This window comes from Spodoptera frugiperda, chromosome 26 (genome assembly GCF_023101765.2).
Source record: "Spodoptera frugiperda isolate SF20-4 chromosome 26, AGI-APGP_CSIRO_Sfru_2.0, whole genome shotgun sequence".
NCBI classification, from domain to species: Eukaryota; Metazoa; Arthropoda; class Insecta; order Lepidoptera; family Noctuidae; genus Spodoptera; species Spodoptera frugiperda.
The window spans coordinates 10,397,395-10,420,983 of NC_064237.1; the positions used below are offsets into that span (position 1 = coordinate 10,397,395).

Here is a 23,589-nt window from a genome sequence, read left to right on the forward strand (position 1 = left end):
TGACCTTTCCAACGAATGCAAAACCGTGGAAATCGGTTCGTGCGTTCTGGAGTTATATCGTCAGGAAGGAAAACCTGACTTATTTTTATATAATAGATATGTAAATAAGTATGGTATTTTAAGGTAAGCGTCCACAGGCCCGTATCGTACGCATTCCGTATGACGTCATCAGTACGCATCGTATGTAGGCATTGCTGATGATGCGGTCCGTACGATGCGGATCAGTAGACGCAGTTGTATGAGTTTCTATACAAAACAAACTAAAATCCGTTGCGTGTGATGCGTACAATACGGGCCTGTGGACGCGTACCATCAAACGGCCAGTATCAATATATAAGTAAACTTCTGAATGAAGGCTAATAGAGGTAAATTCATTAATAAATCCATAAATAGGTATTTAGATATAAGCTACTTTGGAAACTCCATTTTGCAAGAGGAAAATAATTTTTGAGTTATTTTTACTTTTTTTGTTTGGGATGCAAACGGATGCATTTTATAACTACCTGTCTTCATAATTCTTATAGGTAGGATTGAAATTTATGTTCTTAAAATTTTATTTGTGTAGGTATAAAATATATGAAGAAACATTAAAATTTATTTTTAGTGTGATAGTTTAGCTTTAAGACAAATACCTAATTTTAAATACTATGTGACATTATAATATTCTTATATGTAACTATTAATGTACATATTTATTTTTATTTTTATAAAAATGCATTTCGTGATATCGCAGTATTGTCTGATATGTACTATGACGTTATTATAAATAAAATCGTAATTAAAATAAACAATGTATTTTATTACCTCTCCCCTAAATAATTAAATTTGGGATAAGCCCGCCACAACCATCCAAAACCACTGCAACTCCTGTAAGCCGGGATCTACAGTGCATACAACCATAAAAACATCGGAACATTGAAGTCCGGCGCGTCACAGGGACATGAATGACTGTTGGATCCCGCAACGAAATAAACCAGAAGATATTATTAGAGGAGAAGAAAAAGAAAACGATAGTTTCCAGTTCCCTCGGTGTATTTAATGCAGGAGACAGAATGACTCTAAATAATTGTTCAATCATTGTACCAAAGAGCTTAACTGATGGCACATAATTAATTAGGTACTAAATATAAAAATTAAAAGTACGAGACCTTGATTATATAAAGTAGACTGCCTCGGTAATCGAGAGGCCGCAAGTGCAACTGCCGGACTCGGGTTTGATTCCCGGGTCGGGCAAAGTATTACTGGGCCTTTTACGGATTTTCGAAAATTTCTCAGTAGTAGCACGCAGTCTGGAATTGTGCCCAGTATATAGCAATAGGCTCACCCCCTATTACATGGGACTTATAACACAAATGATGAAAAGTACGTAGCGGCACGTAATGCCGCTATACAATGTACACCCTACATTGTATTCGAGCAGTACGTGCTGTAATGTGCACCTCTTCGGGGATAAAAGGCGTGACGTTGTGTGTAGTACGGTGATTAGAATTACAAATTCGACACCAGCACAGATCAATTCATTGACTGATCCCTGATCCTTATCTCAGTTCCTTAAAAAAAACTTTGACTTCGTGACCCACATTCCTATGTACTTTGTTATCTTCCGATCAAAACAATTCGTCGATTACATAATAGATACACATACATGGCCTAATAAATAATGTATTAAATACAGTTCCAAATGTTCGTTGATACGTCGCGTCGTAATGGAATTAAATTCTATTTATGAGCTGAATTGAAATTCCGCGTGCAATCTATTGACCACACACACAATGATGATAGATCTGTTTTACGAATGTAATTATGATGTAAAATTACTATAATAGGGATGATGACGGAGTATGGAAATAGAATCTATTTAGTCCGTCAGTTAAGTAATAACTAAATATTATACACGTATTTTTTCATTTTGTCATATAAGATAACAAGGCGAGAGGGCGAGAGGGAGTGTCAGACTCTACGCCCAAGGCGGGAAAAGTCTTTAAGGAACAGAGAGTAAAGTTCCCTAAGAAAAGGAGGATTCTCCAACCAGGCGAGCTGATCATGCCTGGCGGGCTTTCTGCCCAGCTGTTGTTCGTTGGTATTTTCAACCCATGCTTAGTCGTCATTCCTCCTCCCCCCAAAAACATAAAAATTATGGCAAAAATCTTTTATGTAGAGAAAACTCATAGTCAATCAGTTGACTATAACGGGTGACTGATGATCATTGTAAGTTTGGAACACACCTCAACCTCGCAATCACGCAAAAAATCTTAAACGTATTATTAAAACATACAAGCAAAGATGATTCAGCGTTTTACAATGCTAGTCTACTGTAATCTCTTATCAGTCGCAGAAACAATCGGGAAAGTACCACCGAACCACATACCTGATCATAAAACTGATTAGAGATAAGCACTAATTGCATGATTTAAAACTACCCTATTTGCAAACGTTACAATTCTTAATCTAGCCAATAATACACCATAAACCTTTAGAAATAACGTTCATATTCGCGAATCAACTTTTTACAAGACTCAATAAAAGATGTTTCGTCTGCAAAGAGTTTGATAAAAATACAGATGACAATGCATGACAGTTCAAATTGAAAAATGATATCTATTTGTTCTGGTTATAGAGATTAATATCATTTGTCTGGTGTGATAGCGGTCGGCTGAAGGAATATAAATCCGTTGATTAGGGAAACACGTGCTGGGAAATACTCGTAATGATCTGATACTGTATCTAGATAAATATTAGGTAATTCGTCTGCTCGTAATTAGGCTAGCCGCACACGTATCTTGAATGTAGAATCCGAAAGACTGCTCTTTTTTTGTACAAAATATTCAAACACGCGCACACCTACTGATTTGTTCCGTTTGGAAATAAAATTAAAATTATGTTCGCCTAATTCTGAAAGCAAACGTTTGGTGCCTACTTTCAGGTTTCCAAATCTGAATTCCTCATCTGGAAACTTTATTCGGAATCCGAACGTGTATGACTGACCTTAGAGTTTCTTCGCTAATATAATATAATATAACAATATGTTTACCCATTCGAAGTTATATCGAATCTTCAGTACTCTCAACGGATCTTGGCAGGTCTGAACTACGTGCAGAAGGCTGCGCAATAAGTGTAATGGGTCAATTGTATTTAGAAATGGTCAATCTCTAGCCTAGATCGCCGCCCCCCGCACCTCGCCTCATGCCACCATTTGGTTCTAAAAAATACTTATTGCGCAGCACGTAGTTCAGACCTGCCAAGATCCGTTGAGAGTACTGTACAGTGCAACGTACTTTTTGGACGCATCATTTTCATTCATATTTAATTAATTAACAACTACTTAAATAACTTTTTAATCTAGTAGGCCATATCCCGACTCCGCATCATAACCTAAAAATCTAAATCCTAGGCCTCAATTTAGAATTTATTCTTAGGTGTACCTCAGGGTTCGATATTGGGTCCATGATTATTTATCACACTTTAAATCACCAGAATTACTAAAATCTTAAGTAAGGTACTTAATTACTTAAGAATACAGACAGCACTAATTACCTACGTAAATTGAATGAGATAATACATATTTTTGGAAAAACCTACTAAAGATATTTCAACTGCAATTTATGTCAACATAATATGGATAATATTTGTGCCTTCCCCAAAAGATAAATAGTACTTTATAATATTTATTGAGTAGATTAGTATACATATAGGTACTAACAAATGTTTTCTACAAGTCATTTTACTTATAAACTCGTCATTTAAGTAAATATTCCACTCCATATTATTAGTACTGAGATATGACGCCGGAATCTTTAAGAAGACAAGAGTAAACATCGTGTCGTAATACATATAATTATTATCTATCCATTGTACATAGTTAGGTATCAACCTAATTAGCACCATAATATTAATAAACTGTTTTTCTTTTTCTTTCTTTCTTTTCTTTCTTTCTATGTACTTAGGTATTTGAGTCCGATTTCTACCTTATTTTTAGCATGATGTTATGTATGATATGTTATGTACTGTTTTATGGGGAGCATATTTTCAGACTTACTATATATAATAGACTATTTAAAATTTAAAATATATAATAAAAAAATAGATAATTTTCGAGATTATTATTTAATAATAAATATTGCTGCCTAGAACCCTCGCTACGCAACCAGGCTTGACCAAGGAAGCAGTCAAAACAGTACAAATCATCTTTTTACACAATAAAAAAACTACAACGTACAATTTACAATTAATGTGTACACAAAACATACTTATAAAAGATTTTTTACCCGACACAAGCACTCGGGTGAAGCACTCAGTACTCTTATTATAAGTAAATTATTTGAATTGTATTGTAAAAACGTGTGTGTTCGACCTTTGATACTTCTATTAATATCATTTTTGTTGATACTCACTTCCTAAGTATCGATAAGATTTTTTTTAAGGGCGGTAAGTCAATCACACGTTCAGGTCAAGCTGAAAATCTTATTTTTTGAAGTCGGTTTAAACACACAAAGAATACATTTCAAAATATCATCAAATTCGGTGCAGTCGTTCAGAAGTTATGCGCGAACATACATTTTGACGATTCATTTTTATTTATATAGAAGATATACAAACAGACACACCCAGAACTACTTGTAGAGCGTACAAACATAAACGTTTGCTTTGATCTTGACTCGAAATATCTCATTTACTAGTTAGTAGTAGCCGTCAATCATTCTGAAAATTATACTGTCAACACGTGTAACTGTTAATGTTTTATGAGAAAACTAGCTACGTCCGCGCGGTTTCACCCGCTCTGCTCGGCTCCTGTTGGTCATAGCGTGATATTTTATAGTCTATAGCCTTCCTCGATAAATGGACTATCCAACACCAAAAGACTTATTTAATTCGGACCAGTAGTTCCAGAGATTAGCGCGTTCAAACAATCAAACAAACTCTTCAGCTTTATAATATTAGTATAGATAAACTCATAAGTACCAGTATTACAACACAACATAAACTCCTTTGTGGAACATGCAAGAAATCTCTTTAATTTCTGCGACCAATTCCATGGAGGAGAGCTCCCGGAAAATGATGGCACAATCAAACACTTGGTTAAAGTGTGCTTTTCCACCAGAGATGTGCTATGCTTCGTTGCTGTAGATGCGTTTGGTTTCCACCAATCATAATCATTGGTAGTACACATAGCTTAGCACTGTTGGAAACTGATTCAGCTAAGCTATGTTTTTTATATGGAAAGATGCGTGGTATGAATTCGTGCTATGGATGGCTTCCCTACTATCGATACATGACATACTCGAGCTGCGCATCTTTCTCGCACAGCTACATAGCTTAGTATAAGTGGAAACGGTCACATAGTTTCACAGTTTAGCTATTACATTTTGTAGCATAGCTATACAATATGGTATACCCTCCAGGTGGAACTCTCACTCCAGCTGAACTGGAACGTCACATGCCACTTCAGGCACCAGATGAACGCATACAAAATGCATATAACAATAACAATACTTCCATTTGCATATCATAATCAATAATATCAATCAACCATTTCTATCAAACAAATGAAAACAAAAACATATCAGTAAATGTTTACAATTTACAACTATTACACTTACACTAACCATTGTTTACGATAAAATTAACTCCTTACAGTACAAAACAATGCTATGTAAATTATCAGAGATAATAAAGCTGTAACGTGCAACGCAGTGCATTGCTACCATTGGCTGCTAATCGTTGATTTATATCAGTTAATGAAGTATTGTCCCGCAGTCCATATCTCACCGTGTGGTGCGTGCATTCAATACTGAGTTGGTGACACTCTCTGTAAGGATGTGAACGACCTCCGGTCCTCAATTGTACGGTAATCAGGACCTAAATGGGAGGAGGAACCTGCTTCCTCGCTTAACCTGCAGTACCTAAGTACTTGTTGTGGTCAACATAAATATGAGTTGGATTTATGAAGCAAATACAAAGAGGAGATGCCATAATGTGATTGTACACTGTAACAAAATAAATCGGCCTAAACACCAGAGGCGTTACAAGTGCGTTGCCGGTTAGAAATTTAAAGGTTGTTGGGGCCTCGGGGATTGGGAACATTGGGTAATTGGGCCTCCGGTAACCTCACTCACACAACGAAACACAACGCAAGCGTTGTTTCACGTCGGTTTTCTGTGAGGCCGTGGTATCACTCTGGTCGAGCCGGTCCATTCGTCCCGAAGCATGGCTCTCCCATACTTAATATCCAATTACTCTTCTATTTTGAAAATAATCAAATCTCAAAAATGTTAATTAAATATCTAAATGCCATACCACAAGAAATCGTTACTTAAAAAATCAATATTATTTGTAAGTGCGATTATCACTAACGTACAAAATATACTAGCTAAGTACTGAGTACATAAGTACGGTAACAAAAACTATATTATAATAGATACCTCCATGTCTAGTACATAACGGGTTGAGGTGCTTTAGTCGATGTTCCAAATGTGAATTCAAAAACCGAATTAATATTTATTTAACACGATCGATGGTTTGTTTTATATACAGTGTGTTATTGATTTATTTGATTTTATTGAGTTTAAACTTAGGTACTTAGATGTAACGTTTGCACATTTTTTTGTACATTTTTAATATTTATAGTGCATTGGTTATAAATCTTATATTAGTAAACTTAGAAGCTTTGGTTTTTTTTGCAGTTACTTTTGAGAGTAATCAGATAAAAAATATCAGCCTTATCAACTTAATAAGTTTACAGAGCTGACGTGTCAAAATGCTGTTTAAAAACCTATCTACTTCTACCAGCGACACCGCCCGCGTTCCTGTGAAATAAAATGTGCCGTATCACTTATGCCAGACCAATCTACCCCTATTCCAAAATTCGTCTCGATCCCTTCAGCCAACAAACATACAAACTTTCGCATTTATACTAAAATAATTATACAAAAAATATTACTCATTTCATTTCGAACACAACCTGTAAATGTATATGTTTACTAAACTAATATGTATAATTTAAGTAGATGGATAGACTCCCCAAGGGGTAAACGTCGGTAGCTAATGATGTCCCAGACGGGCTTGGTACACACGAACGTAGAAAATATATAAGTTTGTTGTAAATGCGTTTGAAATGTTCAATTTTATACTTTAATCCTAAATGGGTTAAGGTCGAATTTCAATCCTTTGAGTCCTACAATTGTGGCTACGATATCATTTTTTTATGGAATTGGGGGCAAACGAGCAGACGGCTCACCTGATGGTAAGCGATCAGAGCCGCCCATTGACACCCGCAACACCAGAAGAGTCACAGATTGGCTACGAATTAATAATTGATTTTGTGACATTGTACTTTAACATATCAGATGGAAATATCTTCACATTTCCCGTCAAAAATTGCAATTATCTGATAAATTTAAAGAATATTATCCGTTGAGCTATCTGACGACAACTAAATTAATTTTGGTACTTAGTGTACCTACTTCATATTTGTAATAAATGCTCGTTTAAAAACGTTAAGAGAATGTACTCTTAAATTCCTAAATTACGTTTTAATTGTAGTTTATTAGGAACTCTTTGTAGAGCATGGAATTAAGTAATTAAAAGACTACTAGATCTTGTGATCGCGATCACATATATCTACCAACAAATATCCCGTCATGTCTCCTGTACGGTCTGACTGCTGTAAATTTTTTCCGTTTACGCTGCAACCTACTTAATTTCAATGTTGTGCGGCCTATTTGCATTGTAAAATAGCATTGAAATTGGACATTTGTAAACGCACTAGACAAAAGAGAAAAAAAATAGAGCAAAGTTTAATTTAAAAAAATCATAAGGAAAAGTCCAATTCTTCCACAGTTCACACGGCACAGAATGACTTATATATTTTCTATACAAAACAGCACGTGATTGCTAATAAAATAAGAAAACTATTACAACATATTTCCTATTTATTTGTCAGTCATTGAAAATGGAAACAGCATATTAAATTACTAATTGAATGACCGCCAGACATCACATGACCTATTTCAAATAAATATGTAGATTTTTTTTAGAAATGTGACACCTGGCAGAATGTTTCAGAACTACTGACTGTCTGTCTGTCATTGTAAAGACTTTATTTGATGTGAAAGAAAATGTGGACAAGTCTGTTGTGTCTGATAGTGTTCAGGAGGTTTTGTATACATCACACTAATATTATAAATGTAATTGGGGTTTGGGTAAAGTTGGCGTCGTTTTGAAGTTGAGCGGCCAGTAATGAAACTTAAATATTGTGAAAGAACAGAATACAGCGGTCAAAAGCTATTATGGCCATATTTCTCTAAACCATATCGGAACTGAGATATTTGGTTTTATATTGGTAATTGAAATCGAAGAAGTTTTTAAATGTTATTGCACTCTTTTAGGTGTCTGCCATATTTTTTTAGGAATACTAAATAAAATAATTCAAATACAGTGACGTAGATGAATCGAACGGACCCCCAATGTCTTTTATTTATGGGCCGATGGTGTGTCGCGCACCGGAGTAGGAGTAGACGGGGTGGTTTTTAGTCAGTAAGAGTAGAGTCTGACACTCCTTCTCGCCTCGCCCAAGGCGAGAAAAGTAATTGGATGATTTTCCACGCTTAAAAAAAAAAAAAAAGGCCCAATACTAACATCACATTGACAGGCGAGAGGTCGAGAAATAGTAAAGCCAATAACTAATATCAATCTTCTAATAACATAACTAAGATTTTTTTACACAGGACGGTATTTGAAGTATTTATAGACTACATTTTTAAATTCTTCAAACTCAAATATCTCAGCTTCGATATAACTTAGGATAAAAATAATTGAACATATATGTGTAATGAACACAGCAGAACAAAGTAACATGAAAATTATTGGTGGCCGCTGAAAAAAAAATGACGCCACAAGTCCATACAAAGTTACTCAAACCCCTTTGTTTGTTTGGATCTTTGGATGTTTGTCCGTCAATCACGCTGAAACTGCTCAACGGATTTTGATGAAATTTGGTATACAGGCAGGATATGAGCTGAGTTGGGTGATACTTTTATCCTTATACTTTCCCAAATTCTTTTTTATGAAATAGGTAAGCCGGTAAACGGGCAGCCAAATCACCTGATGGTAAGCAATCACCGCCACCCATGGATACCCGGGACGCCAGAGGTGTTACAAGTACGTTGCCAGTCTTATTTACACACATGACTTTCATTTCATTCATCCCTCCTAATTTCTTGTACTCAGATGCTACCAAAAGAATGAACTCCCAAACCCAAATGGATTAAATACCTAAATAGTTACTATGTAAACTGCAGTTTAAAAGATAACCTTATTTTAAGTCCAGAACACTCCTAATTCGAAAAAAATGCAAAGTCAAAATGACTAAGCATGATTATATTTTTAACCATACCGCTTAATGTAAAGTCGGGTGTGATGTACTAACAGAATCGCGTGATGTGTCTCGACACTAATCAAATAGCGATATATAAGTAAATAATGAATAACTGGCGCTTATGAACGCTGCACGAAGCAAAACCAGTTTCCACAAAATCATATTCATTAGGTATGTAAGTAATTTGGTATTTAGTTATTTCCATAAGCTAATAAATTAAGTCTGCTTCTCGATTGACTCATTCAATTTAGTAAAATCTTAGTTTTGTGATTCCCTGGGACGTAGGTAATGAACTAATGACGGTAGCTCGGAGATGAAAATGATGAAATTGTACCAGCTAGTAGGTTTGTTAGTTTATATTTATTGTTTTGTTAAAAGCTGAGTCAACAGCTATATTATTATACAAATTTAACAGAAAAGATAATAGACAATAAGATAAAGAACAATCCTTAAATTCCTAACCCTCAAAAGGCCGGCGGCGCATTTGTAACGCCTGGTGTTTCAAGTATCCATGGACGGCGGCGATTGCTTACCATCTGGTAATCCGTCGACCGGCTTATTCCCGAAAAAAAAATGTCTCACGATACGAAAACCAAACAATAATCAAATTTCATGGTATTAGCACTAGCAATACTGAACCGCCGAATCCATCTCAATTACTACTTCATACCTGGAGCTGCGGACTGCCTAGCGGTTTACAGGGGCTCCGGCTCGAAAAGCAGGAGTTGGATCGGAATGGTTTTTAGTCAGTAAGAGTCTGACACTCTCTATCGCCTCGCCTAAGGCTAGAAAAGATATTGGTTTATTTTCCCCCGTAAAAAAAAATATTACTTCATCTTCTACACCTCTTAAACATGGAGTTTTAAACACAGAAATAGTCGAGCGAGATCCAATGTATAAATAGTACCGCGTATATTAAAATTCTTTGAATATCCTCTTAAAACTGCATCAGAATTTGAATGCACTGAAATAAAATGTGAATGTATGCATTATTTATATGAAATGTCCCATAAATATCTGCTGACAACTTTAATGGTCCTGTGAATATGTTTCAAAATTAGATTTATGGTAATTTAGTGTCTCACTATAGAAATGTTGCGTTAGTTTAGAAAATTTAATTTTTCCAACATGATAGAACTCTATTTATTTCCTGAATCATTAATTTATCTACCTAATCGTAAATCGTTCTGAGTCTCTGCCAACTTCTTTGGGATTAAAAGGTATTAAGTATGTGGTTTCCTAAAGATATAAAAATATCACATTTTTGGTCAGCGATCGATCAACGTTGACAATGGCATATTTATAATCCTAACTTATTAGCGCTACAACCGCGCCGCCGATGCACCGCCACAGCACCGCAACCGCACCGCTTCTTGTTCTCTCTGTATGATTCTTTCGCGGCGATGTTGTGGCGACGGTGGCGACGCGTATGTAGACTGTGAACGACCGAGCAAGACCGCTTAAACCTGTTTCCGAATATAAATAATATAATCCTGTTTCACAACTATCGCCACAAAATCACAGAACCACACGTATACGTCATTAGCAGGTACGTCATCAGATCATCGTCATAGCTGTACCCCAGTGAGCCAATGCTATGTATCACTTCTGATGAAACTGTAGAAGATTTCTTAGAAAAAAAAATAAAACAAAATTAAGATTTAACCCAAAATTGACTCATAATACCATGACATGACATGAATTTAACGACATATTTATTTAAATTGATTAGTTTTGGAGCTGATTTTAAAGCAAAAAATATGATGTCATAAACCAGAATCTCGCATAAAATTCATAGAAAACTGCAGTTTATGATTTTTCGGAATAATCGAATTGATATTGAATAACTACTTAGTTCGTTGACTGCTCTGAGACGCATTGGAATGCATACATATATTTAAGATTTTTTTCACCGCCGCCCATGGACACTCGAAACACCACATGCGTTACAAGTGCGTTGACCAGCTTTTTGAGGTAAGGAATTTAAGGGTTGCTGGGGAATCGGGGATTGGGAAGATTGGGAAGGGGAGTAATTGGGCCTCCGTCACACAACGTAAGCGTTGTTTCACGTCGGTTTTTCATGAGGCCGTGGTATCACACCGGTCTAGCCGGCCCATTCGTGCCGAAGCATGACCCTCATACACTTAAAATTTAAAATCCCACATTCACAATAATTTCTAAATTTTAAGTTTATTAATACGACAGCTCTCATCCTCTTGTGAACCCAATAAAATCCTTCGTACCATAAAAGTTAGACTCATAATAAATATATCAGAAAATGTTGAAATATTCATGAAAATATTACAGCACCATGGTGAAGAAACATTTATTTATTATATCCAGTCGGAATGGGCTCAACACTCATATCTGCTACGATTTTATGATTATGATAATAATATATTTTATTGTCAAAATGGATGGAAGTAATACCAGGTGCTTCTAAATATACCTCGTATTTATGGGTAAACCCAGGAATAGACCAGGAATAAATCATTTTGTGTACATTTTTCACGTGTGACTCATATTTCGATATGATTAGACCATTTAGCAACAAAGAGGAGATGCCATAATGTTATTATGCACTGTGACAAAACAAACGGGCCCTGTCCAATGATAAGCGCTCTGAAAGTGGCACATAAAAATGTAGACGATTTGCAACGTTTTTGGAGTATGTGACCGCCAGATGGAAAATAGAGACGGTTGTGAATTCCCGCGCTCTCCGTTAAGACGCAATCTCAAAGACGTTTTCTATCGGAAACATTGTGACTCCTCTAATGTTGCATTGCATGTGCATTGTGCAATGAGCGGCGCTGACTGGTGACTCACCATCAGATGAGTTTACCCCAAATTCCCAAAAACAACCCACAGCACATGTTACTAGTGACGTTGCAATTTCGCCCACCGTCACAAGATCTGTTGAATATAAAATTTTCTCTAGAGTTCAAATATTATTTCACAAGACATTTCTACCCCAGTGTGTCCATGGTTTTAGCAAAAGAACTGTTTTATTTATTCAGCTCTATATTAGTTTCGCATCGTAAATAATAAATCGGTTTTATATAATAATAATATCAAGTTTCATAAAATATCTCAAGGCAACTAGGAAATATTTAGGTATTTCATAAATGCTTCATAGCATTGCCGGTGGTCTGGTTGGTAGAGTCATATGTAAGTCTGTCAGTCTCAGTTTCGAATCCTGGATCAGGTAAAAATATTACGTGCAATATTTTTATCTAAATGTTTTTTTATTGGTTTCTTTTTAAAAACAAATATTTCCCCAAACTAGGATTTCTTCCTGTATCGTGGGTGCGTTTACAAACATATAAGTTCACATACATATGACACCCACACCTGAAGCACCAATTTGTGGATCACACAAAGAGTTGCTCCTTGCGGGAATCGAACTCACTACACGTTCCACGGCAGGCATTAGCCCAACTACCGCTCCAATCGTGCAGTCAAAAGTGTTAAGTAGATTATCTGTTGAAGTTATGAACGAAATAGTTTATTACTCTAAAGCAGTATTTAAAAAAAACAACTGTAATAAAAGCACTACGAGTCGACAGTCGACAATCATAACAAAGTCTATTTGCTACGAAATCGCTACGAATTGCGTAGGGGTACGTTTCGTAGCCAATGTTCGTAGTTTTCGTAGTAGGGTTGCTACGGCTACGACTAGTAAAATTATGACCTTGTTAATTACGACACTCGTGCTACGATGCCTTGCACCTAGCAAGGCAAATATATTCCACCCCGCTATACATTACTACTCAGCTGAATAAATCAAGGCAATCAATTCCTACAATGTATTAAGAATTTGGATAAGCAAGCTGAACTCACAGCTGCTGGGGCAGAAAGGTTCTTGAGTGGAGACCGCTTACTGGTAAACGCAGCGTAGGACGTCGAAGGTAGACAGACGACCTGATTAAGGTCGCAGTGAGCCGCTGGATGCAGATCACTTCCAACCGACCTACCTAAAATCCGATTAAGAATTTAGCGCTCAAAATAAACTTACGTAATTAATACTTTAATAACAGTTTTAATTAATTTTGTTAATAATACGAAAACGCGTTTGTTTGTATGTCACTACTTAACACCTAAACCGCTTAACCGATATCGAAGAATTGTCCCTTCACCTTATAAGTAGCTCGCAGTAAATCAATCAAGGTTTTGACAATAAAACCCTAACATTACATGATTTAATTTGATTTATTACATTACTGACATCCGATTGGCTATCAAACGGTTAAAATTGAATTAAAAACATGTGTATCTAATAAATAAAATTTATATACAGTTTGCTTCGATCGGTCGTAAACAAGAAACTCGTTAGGAAATAATACAATACCGCCTTCAATAAAATCCGTCTATAAATTTTGTAATAAAGTGGATGGTAATAGGGATGATGACAGGGTATGTTTTTATGGTATAAGCTGGTATACGAGTAGACGGATCACCTGATGGTAAGCAATCGCCGTCGCCCGAAACACCAGAGGCGTTACAAGTGCGTTGCCGGCCTTTTGTTGGTTAGGAATTTAATGGTTATTGGGGAATCGGGAATTGGAAACATTGGGAAGGGCGTAAATAGGCCTCCAGTAACCACACTTACACGAAACCTAACGCAAGCGGAAGAAGTCATGTTTCACGTCGGTTTTCTGTGTATCACTCCGGACGAGCCGGCCCATTCGTGCCGAAACATGGCTCTCCCACACTTAAAAATGTAGTATGTATGAAAATTATGGATATAAAAATTTTAAATCTACTGAGTCCGTCATTAGTTAAAGAAAAAATATTAGTTTAAGTCTCATTAATACCTACTTGACTCAGAAGTGAAATCCTATAGAAGATTTCTAGTTCAGGATACGCTTTTACAATCCCTAGAACAACGTAGCAATTACATGGAAATACAATCATAAATGAATGGATGCGGTAACATTATTACTATTATTTTGTTAGGACTTAATTAGGCGGGCGGGAGGCGGGAGCCAGCTAGTAAACAAAATACCACCTCGCCAGTATCGTTCCAAACTCCGAACGCGGCACACGTGTCGACGCAAACCGTAACGCAGAACACACACCTCTACAATTTTCATACGAAAAACGCGCGCGTAAAAGTTCGTAGCCAGCATTTTGAGATTGTGACTCGTAAGTAAAATAGTAATTTCTGTTTTTATTTATTTAGGGCTTTATTTTTATTATGGAAGGGTTGAATTTTGTGTAATTTGTTGTGGCAAGTGGATTAAATGAATGCTCATCGTGTCGTATTGTTGTCGCCGGGAATTCAAACTGCTGTATATAAATAGATACTCTATTCTATATTGTTATGTTCCAATTTAAAATGACAATAGAACACATATTTTAAACAAATTCTTCTTGCTTTTAAAAACAATAAACATACTTCTTATAATAATTATCTTTGGCAAACTTCTTGAAATATACTTATTTGAAGTTCAAGTACAATTGGTTAAACAAATAATAATCAGTTACGAGTATGTCTTTAAAATAGCTTATCACATCAAAGATAAAATATTCTTTATCAAATATTATTATATAGTTGAATATATTCCCACACTATCTAATCGTCAAATTACAGTAACAACATGCATAAACATTCATTCATTTTAATTTCAAATATGTGCGCAAAGACATGCAGCAGTCGTATTTTATAAAATATTACTCGTTGTCTACAATTTTTATGACTAATTAAGGTACAATCACCAAACATGACCCGGTTCCTAACAAGCCTGTCTTATTAAAGATAGTTTATATTTGTATTACCATATACTATTACTTTTTCGAAAATCTCGATTGTTAAGTAAATATATTACAACTTCCAATATTTTTCTTGAAATTTTAATTTATCTATATAAGACATCTTGTAAAATGCTATTATACGCCATGAATGGCAAAACATGCGTATCTATTTTGTGTATATTTTAATACCCTACAGAAAATATTTGTTGTATACTCATGTTTTGTTTTCACAATAAATATATTCTATTCTATTCATATTTACTTTATTTCTCTGAAAGATTTTACGAGGCTTTAAAATAAGGTGGGCCTTATTAAGCGCTTGTACTTTACTCATATTGTGAAGTTAGAATAAATTATTTAAACAAACAGATAATACAACTTCAAAATCGCATTTATTTCTATATCAACAACAACCAAATTACATCAAGCTCTGTGTCCTAAGCTATGCCTTGTTATCAAACTTCTTGAATATAAATAAACACTGTATCTAACTAGTTTTTAACCGACTTCTTCCGACAAAAAAGAGGTTATCAATTGGTCGGGCACACAAAAAAAAATAACCTTAACTTCTGGGTTACCGCGGCATTACCTACATTCACAAGCCACATTCGACTAATCGTCGAGTTTAATAACCTTAATCCAAATTTACATTAAATTTCACAAAAGATCAATTTTTAAATCAAGTTTTACGATGTTTCAATAACCGATTTTAATCCAAAATCTTTGGATCGATCTATATTTTTGACAGAAATTCTATAGAACTAATGTCAAAAATCGATCTTAATCTAAAGATTTTGGATTGAGATCGTTATTGAAATCAGCAAATATAGATTGGATGAATTTCCAGAGTTTGTCTGTCTTACAGTGTAGTTTACCATAACTATGTACTTCTAATAAAAACAAAAGAAATTTTGTTTACCGGTAGCCATAACAACGACACGAATCAGCTCAACGTGACCAAATGTCTTGAAGGCAGCATTCTGTTAACGCATACGACTCAAGACTCAGCGACTGTGTACCAATTTATCGCTATTCCTTATCAACAATTCGCATACGGTTTAAACAGTCGTATCATTAAATTAAATTGTTCATTCGTTCGTATCGTCACGCATTTTATCCTCGAAGAGGTAGGCAGAGGTGCATATTACAGCACGTAATGTCGCTATACAATATACACCCACTTTTCAGCATTTGTAATATAAGTCCCGTGTAATAGAGAGTGAGCCTATTGCCATATACTGGGCACAATTCCAGACTCCGTGCTACAACTGAGGAATTTTCGAAAAGCCGAAAAATGATTCGTAATTCTTTGCACAAAAATCGAATCAGAGACGCCTTGGCCAGCGGTCGTTCTTGCGACCACTCGACCAACGAGGCAGTTGCAGTAAATAAAATTGCTTACCTACAGTACAAACAGTTGTCTTCAGTATTGATATTTATACTAAAATTATTATTTCATGCCTATTACTATAGGCAGACCTCTTATTACATGGGACTCATAATAACTGGTAATTTAACATGCATCTCTGCCTATCCCTTTTTTCATTAAGGCAAGAGCAAAAATCATCCAACGCCTTCTCCCGCCTTGTGTGAGATTGTCAGAATTTTACTAATTAAAAACCACCAAGGTGTATTTCCGCGGCTCCGCATCGGGCATCAGCCCTACTGGACTCCATCTGTGGTTGTCTGATGGCTCTAAAATACGCGCGCTACAGGCCTATTCCTTCGGGGATCAACCTCTACCTACGTTATATTTCATTTTAACAAAAAGAAATCATTATGATTATTTCTCCTTCTGTATTGTTAAATAAGAATTGATTTCGCATTTATATCATATCTATATCTATCTGTACTCTATCTAACTTATATAGCTGAAGAATTTATTTGTTTTGTTTATTTGAACGCGCTAATCTCCGGAACTACTGATCCGATTTGAATCATTCTTTTTATATTGTATAGCGCATTTATCGAGAAATACTATAGGCTATGTATATAAAACATCAGGCTACGATCAATAGGAGCCGAGAAGAGCGGGTGAAACCGCGTGGAAGTAGCTAGTTATTACATAAAAGGACTTTCACAACATTTGATTAAATTACTGTTAATCTAAGTGACGAATCTCAACGTATTTCGTATATGAGATGCATAAAGAGCAAGGCTAGTGACTAATGTATACAACGTCACCACTCAACTCGAAACTTCAGTCGGACATCCAAAAACGTGTATCGGTGAAAACCATAAATGTAGCTTTACCTCCACAAAGTTACGAACACGTCACACAAAATTGTGTCATGTAACCCAAGCACTGACAAAATCCCACGGGAAATACGTAAATGGCCAAAATAAGGACAAAAAGACAGAGCTATCTACAAATATAATGATGAAATTTTATGTTTTACCGTATTGGAAATTCCTATTAATGAAACATGTTGTGTTGAAATCATTAATTTTCATATATTATAGACACGTAATAAGTACCGTTAGGAAATAGACAGGAGCTAATATTATGCATATCGCGAAGGAAAAATAAGAAGGAAAGTCTAATGAAATACTACTGGGTGTAGGCAATAATGAAGTTAGGTAATAAGGCTGTCTGCCAAAGTCAGTCTGACCAAAACCAGACCCGTGCGTATCGCGTTCCGCGCCTCAAAGAGCCATCAGACCACCACAGATGGGGCCCAGTAGGGCTGATGCCTGATCCGGAGCTGCGGACTACCTAGCGGGTTTACCAGGGCACCGACTCGAAAATCAGGAGTAGGAACGGGGTGGTTTTTAGTGAGTAAGAGTCTGACACTCCCTCTCACCTCGCCCAAGGTGAGAGAAGTAATTGGATCATTTTCCCCGCTTAAAAAAAATTAATAAGGTAATTAGGCTCACCCACAATTACATGTAGCACATGACTTGAGTTACTTGACTCAATATCCTGTGCCCCCGAGTAGGAGCAGGGAGCCTCCACTGAAATTCTCCATCGCCATCTGTCTTGAGCTTCACGCTTCACACTGCTCCATTCATACCTATTATATTTACACTACCAAGTCGGAATTGGTATTAATTAGGTACACATATGTGTTACGTGTATAACGTTCCGATTGATTATTATTCTAATTCGAGAATTATTTATAGTTAGATTAAAGAAAAAAATATTAATTAAGTTTTTGACTGCCAATAGAAAACTGTTGAAGGCAAATCCTCCGCTAACGTCAGTCACCGGTGACCACCACGGCGTTCAATGTGTTAATAAGATCCGATAAACATACATACAGGGCGTAAAAGGGACGCCTAAAAACAATTTTATTAAAAAAAATTAGGGAATTCAATGTTTATGTTATGTAATAATAGTTGTAACTCTACTTATAGCGATGTTGCATGAATAACACGAAAACTTAAAATTTGTGTAGCGTTTTTCGGGAGTGTTCCGTTTACAGCTTCTATATGTATGTTTGTATTTACTTATTTAGGCATATTACATGAGTTAATGATAGCCTTCTTTATCAATCCACAGATACATACAGTGTCAATTATAGTGTCAAAAATAATATTATTTTTAGATTAATATTAACAACGAATGGAAATTTCTTGATGTCTTACATTCGAGGATAACTTTATTATCAAAACATACTTATATGTTATATGTAGTTATCAAATTCAATAAAAAAGATAAATAAATGTATGTGCATTCAGATTTGATCAACGTCATGCCTTTTATCCCCAAAGGAGTAGGCAGAGGTGCACACGACTGCCTCATTGGTCGAGTGGTCTCAACTGCGACTGCCGGCCACAGGGTCTCGGGTTAGATTCCCGAGTCGGGCAAAGTATTACTGGCCTTTTTTCGGTTTTTCGAAAATTTCTCAGCAGTTGCACGGAGTCTGGAATTGTGCCCAGTATATGGCAATAGGTTCACCCCCTATTACTTCTCACTTATAACACAAATGGTGAAAAGTGGGTGTACAATGCATTCAGATTTAATGTGTTTTATTTGATGTAAGTCTGTTTAGGCCACCGTAATTGAAATCGATCGGGAGTCTCTATTACTATTATTACATTAATTCATTCATTCATACAATAGTCAGTTTACTACATACAAGGATGTTGCTAAATGAAAGGAAAATCGTTGACTAAATTAACTGAATGGGATTTAAGGAAAATATACGATTAAAACAAAGTCTACACATACATTCCCTGACCATATTATTAGACACACTCACATTTTTTTAGTAGGTAATTATTTAAATGTTTAAAGGTTTACATTGAGCGTAACGCATAATATTATCCGGAGCTGCGGAGTACCTAGCGGGTTTACCGGGGCTCCGGTTCGAAAAGCAGGAGTAGGAACGTGGTGGTTTTTAGTCAGTAAGAGTCTGACACTCCCTCTCGCCTCGCCTAAGGAGAGAGAAGTCATTGGATGATTTTCCCCACTCAAAAAAAAGGGCATAATGTTTAAATGACGAATGAAAGTCATAATTTTTTAATTGCCTCTGAATCACTGAATTATTTAAATTATTTTCCTTCTGATTGTTTTCATTTATTACTGTACATCTACAAAACTACTGAACAAATATCCATGCAATTTTCAAAACTACGAGTATGACTAGTCTTTCTTTAATCTTTAGTGTAAGATTTGTTATATAAAATACGGATACGGATAATAATATTATATCAAAACATTTTGTTATCAAATTAAATGTATTTAGATAATATATAAATACACACTTGAGAGATAACGCCAGTTTCTTGAAGTTTTGTGTTTCAATCATAATATTACACATGTACATATGTATGTGAATGTCGTGGTGACCGGCGGTTTAAGACGCTCGCTTCTCATGAATAAGCGTGTGAATTCGAAACCTAAATGTGACTTCTTCCGAGTTATATATACTTTCTAGTATTATTTTGACATCACTGACTAACGGTGAAGGAAAACATCGTGAGGAAACTTGGGATAATTTCAAATTATACGTTTGAAATCCCCAACCGGCATTGAGCATTAATGCTCAAACCTCCGTGTGAGAAGATGCGATTGGTCAACAGTGGCCACTTTTAGACTGTTGATGATGATGATGCTTATACATAGCTTCACTTTACATTCAAAGTCAAAGCATTTATTTAAATAATCCACTATACATATAAGCACAGGCTCTTTTCAAATAAAGTAATCAATGTTTTATAGCAACATTTAATTAAAAGGAGCAATGAAATTCTTTAGTAAATTACATTATAATATATGATTCATATATTGGATTCTCTTATACTTAAAAAAGAACAATGTATGTCATTATTACGTCGGTAAAACTAAAGAAACTTACTGTGATAAATAAATGTTTTGATCAAATCAATGATAAAAATAATCTATCACTTCACACTTTATCACACTTAAAGACACCGTATCATATATTTCCGGAGCTGCAGACAATCTAACACATGTTACTGGAGCTCCGTGTCAAAGAAGGAGTAGGAACGTGGTGGTTTTTAGTCAGCAAGAGTCTTAACACTCTCTCTCGACTCACCCAAGGCAGGAGAAGTCATTTAATGACTTTCCGCCGTCAAAAAAAAACCTTATAAGTACTTAACTACTTATCTATTTAAGTACAGTTATCTATTTAAATCTAAACAATGTTATCTAATAAAAACATTTTAAATAGATACTGTTTGTTTGGCGGCGTCTGATCAACCCAATCAACCAAAGTAAAAAGGAAAATCTAATTAAATTCCCTAAATTGAAAGAGTCGCCCAGGTGTGACAAATTTGCCGCCAATTTACACCCGCCATCTTAGATGCGCGTTTGACATGTCATTAATGTCACAAATTCACACATGGCCGCCAAGCTACGCATTAAAAACAAAAAAGCAATGAAAAATCAATCTTCACACTTCTGAATTAGGTCTATTATTGTTTGTTTTCGACACAGAAATTTTTCAATCAAAATTTATCTGTGAATTGAAAAGACAAATGTCCATAGATTTAATTAAGACGTTTGGCTTGTTAATTTGATAAGTAAACAAGACATATCTGGATATGTTTTGAATATTGTCAACACGATAACATGATTTTTGTAGATATATGAGCCGGCACTTCAAATACAATAAGGTCAATCATCAATTGCTCTTTCGTCTATATATTATCTGTATCTATGGTCTGTGGTTTGGCGCGCGTCAATTTATTTAAGGTTCACCAACTTCTTAATCTACCTCTTTGGTAAATTCATTTTTAATTGAATTTTATTGTGGCTGTTAACATCAATCGATCAATTAAAAATAATTGTACGTCTCCAATAGTTAATTATTCCTTTCTGTAACCACATATTAAAACATAGTATTTGTTAGACATACTTCAAATAATCTGACTGCCTCGTTGGCCATGTGGTCGCAAGTGCGACTGCCAGGCAAGTGGGTCTTTGGTTCGATTCCCGCGTTGGTCAGAGTATTCCTGGGATTTTTACGGAATTTCGAAAAAAGTCTAGTAGAAAGTAGAAGCAGGGAATCTGGAAATAAGCCCGATATATAGCAATAGGCCACTATTATGTATATGGGACTTATAAATAGCGAAAAGTGGGTGTACTTATTTTATTTGTCATTCAAAAATGTTATCATTTTCCAATTTTGTTCGACAAAAAATGTATGAAGTAAAAGTAGGTAACATAATATGCAGTAGATAACTTAAAAAAAAAAACAAGTATAATATTCATACAAATAACAAAATTAATGAGACGTCATATAGCTACCTACTTCGTAAACCCGACATTACATTCTACTCTCATTGATAACTTGAGATAACATGGACCTATGCTCCCAAACCACATGACTATACAGTCATATGATAGTATGATCTAACCGTTTGTTCGTAAATAACACTAATATTTAACTTCTCCCATGATAAGATAAGCATTTGCATATAATAATGGAATAAATAAAAATAACTATCATTTAACTGTTGTTTTGGTAGAGGTGGACATACGAATGGTAAGTACTGAAGCTGTAATCAAATTGAGACCTTTATTTTTGAGGGGGGAAAGTCATGCAATGACTTCACGTCTTGGGTGAGGCGAGAGGGTGTGTCAGACTCTTACTGACTAAAAACCACCCCGTTCCTTCTCCTGCTTTTAGCCGGAGCCCCGGTAACCTTTTACGTTGTCCGCAACTCCGCTTGGGCGCTTACTCTTGAAACCAATCTCAATGTTAATGCAATTTCAATCCAATATAATCTCAATAATTATTCAATGTCAAAACTATACAACCTGAATCGTAGTTGAAATAGCATTCAGACTTAATACCATTTAGTTCATTCAATATCCACGCAATACGGATGCAATGGGCGCTAGTGTTGCAACTCAAGAGTACGAAATTTCACAATATCAATGTTGATCGATCGGAATTGGATTCAAGAGAAAGCTTCTTGGTATTTTGAGACTTTGCTTGTACTATTCTTTTATTGTTTGTTTTCTACTTAATAGCAGTAATTATCTGTCTAACTAATTGTAATTGTGAGTTACTCTGAGGTGTACATCACACTAACATTACAAATGTGAAAGGTTGTTTGTTTGGATGTTTGTCCGTCAATAACCCTGAAACTACTGAACGGATTTTGATGAAATTTTGTATACAGACAGGGTATGGCCTGACTTTGGTGATAGGATTTTTATCCCATGGAAACGCAGGCGAAACCACTGGCAGAAGCGAGTAATATAATATTTATCATCCTTTATATATTTTGGCAATAAAAATTTTGGCAATTTCCCTTAAAAGTTATGACAATTGATTTCGGCACAGCTACCTCTGTCGCTTCATTTACATTCATTTATTTCTCTATGCAAGCTCGTCGATCAATTGAGAGTACTTCTGACTCAAGAGTACTCTCAATCGCGTCGGTGAAATGATTCGTGATTTAATGAAATATATTAAGTGAGGGAGAGCCATGCTTCGGCACGAATGGGCCGGCTCGACCGGAGTAATAGCACGGCCTCACAGAAAACAAACATGAAACAACGCTTGCGTTGTGTTTCATTGTATGAGTGGAGCCGGAGGCCCAATTACCCTCCTTTCCAATGTTCCCAATCACCGACAACCCTTAAATTCCTAATCCCCAAAAAGCCGGCAACGTACTTGTAACGCCTCTAGTCTTTCGGGTGTCTATGGGCGGCGGCGATTGCTTACCATCAGGTGATCCGTCTGCTCATTTATCATTTACAGGCTTATACCATAAAAAAAACATACATACAAACCAACTGTTTAACTACACAACACACGTATCGCCACTCGTAATCGATGCTCACAAAACCGCAAAAGGTTTCAAATGATTGACACTTTATATAATAAATATTCAGATCAGCGTTGCAAGCGAGCCTATCAATATAAATATCGAGTGTTATATACTTTAGAATTAATTTGGCGTCTGCGTCTAGACTTCACAATTCAGATAATGCGCATTAATTGTCTGCAAGCAAACGCGACTTGGAATATTAAAAACGT

General features: G+C 35.7%; 1 protein-coding gene across 2 annotated transcripts in view; it reads left to right on the forward strand.

Moving 5' to 3' along the window:
• Positions 1 to 14,351: 14,351 nt before the first annotated feature.
• Positions 14,352 to 23,589, forward strand: part of LOC118264200 (cytoglobin) — a 43,817-nt gene continuing 34,579 nt past the window's right edge. Inside the window, exon 1 of one of the 2 annotated variants that reach the window (XM_035576636.2) lies at positions 14,352 to 14,518. Coding sequence is in view for 1 of the 2 variants with exons in the window: in XM_035576635.2 (XP_035432528.2) it covers positions 22,081 to 22,083 (3 nt within the window). In the remaining variant the exon portion in view is untranslated. Of the gene's footprint in view, positions 14,519 to 21,953; positions 22,084 to 23,589 lie in introns of those variants that run through there. The other variant, XM_035576635.2, reaches the window with a different exon arrangement.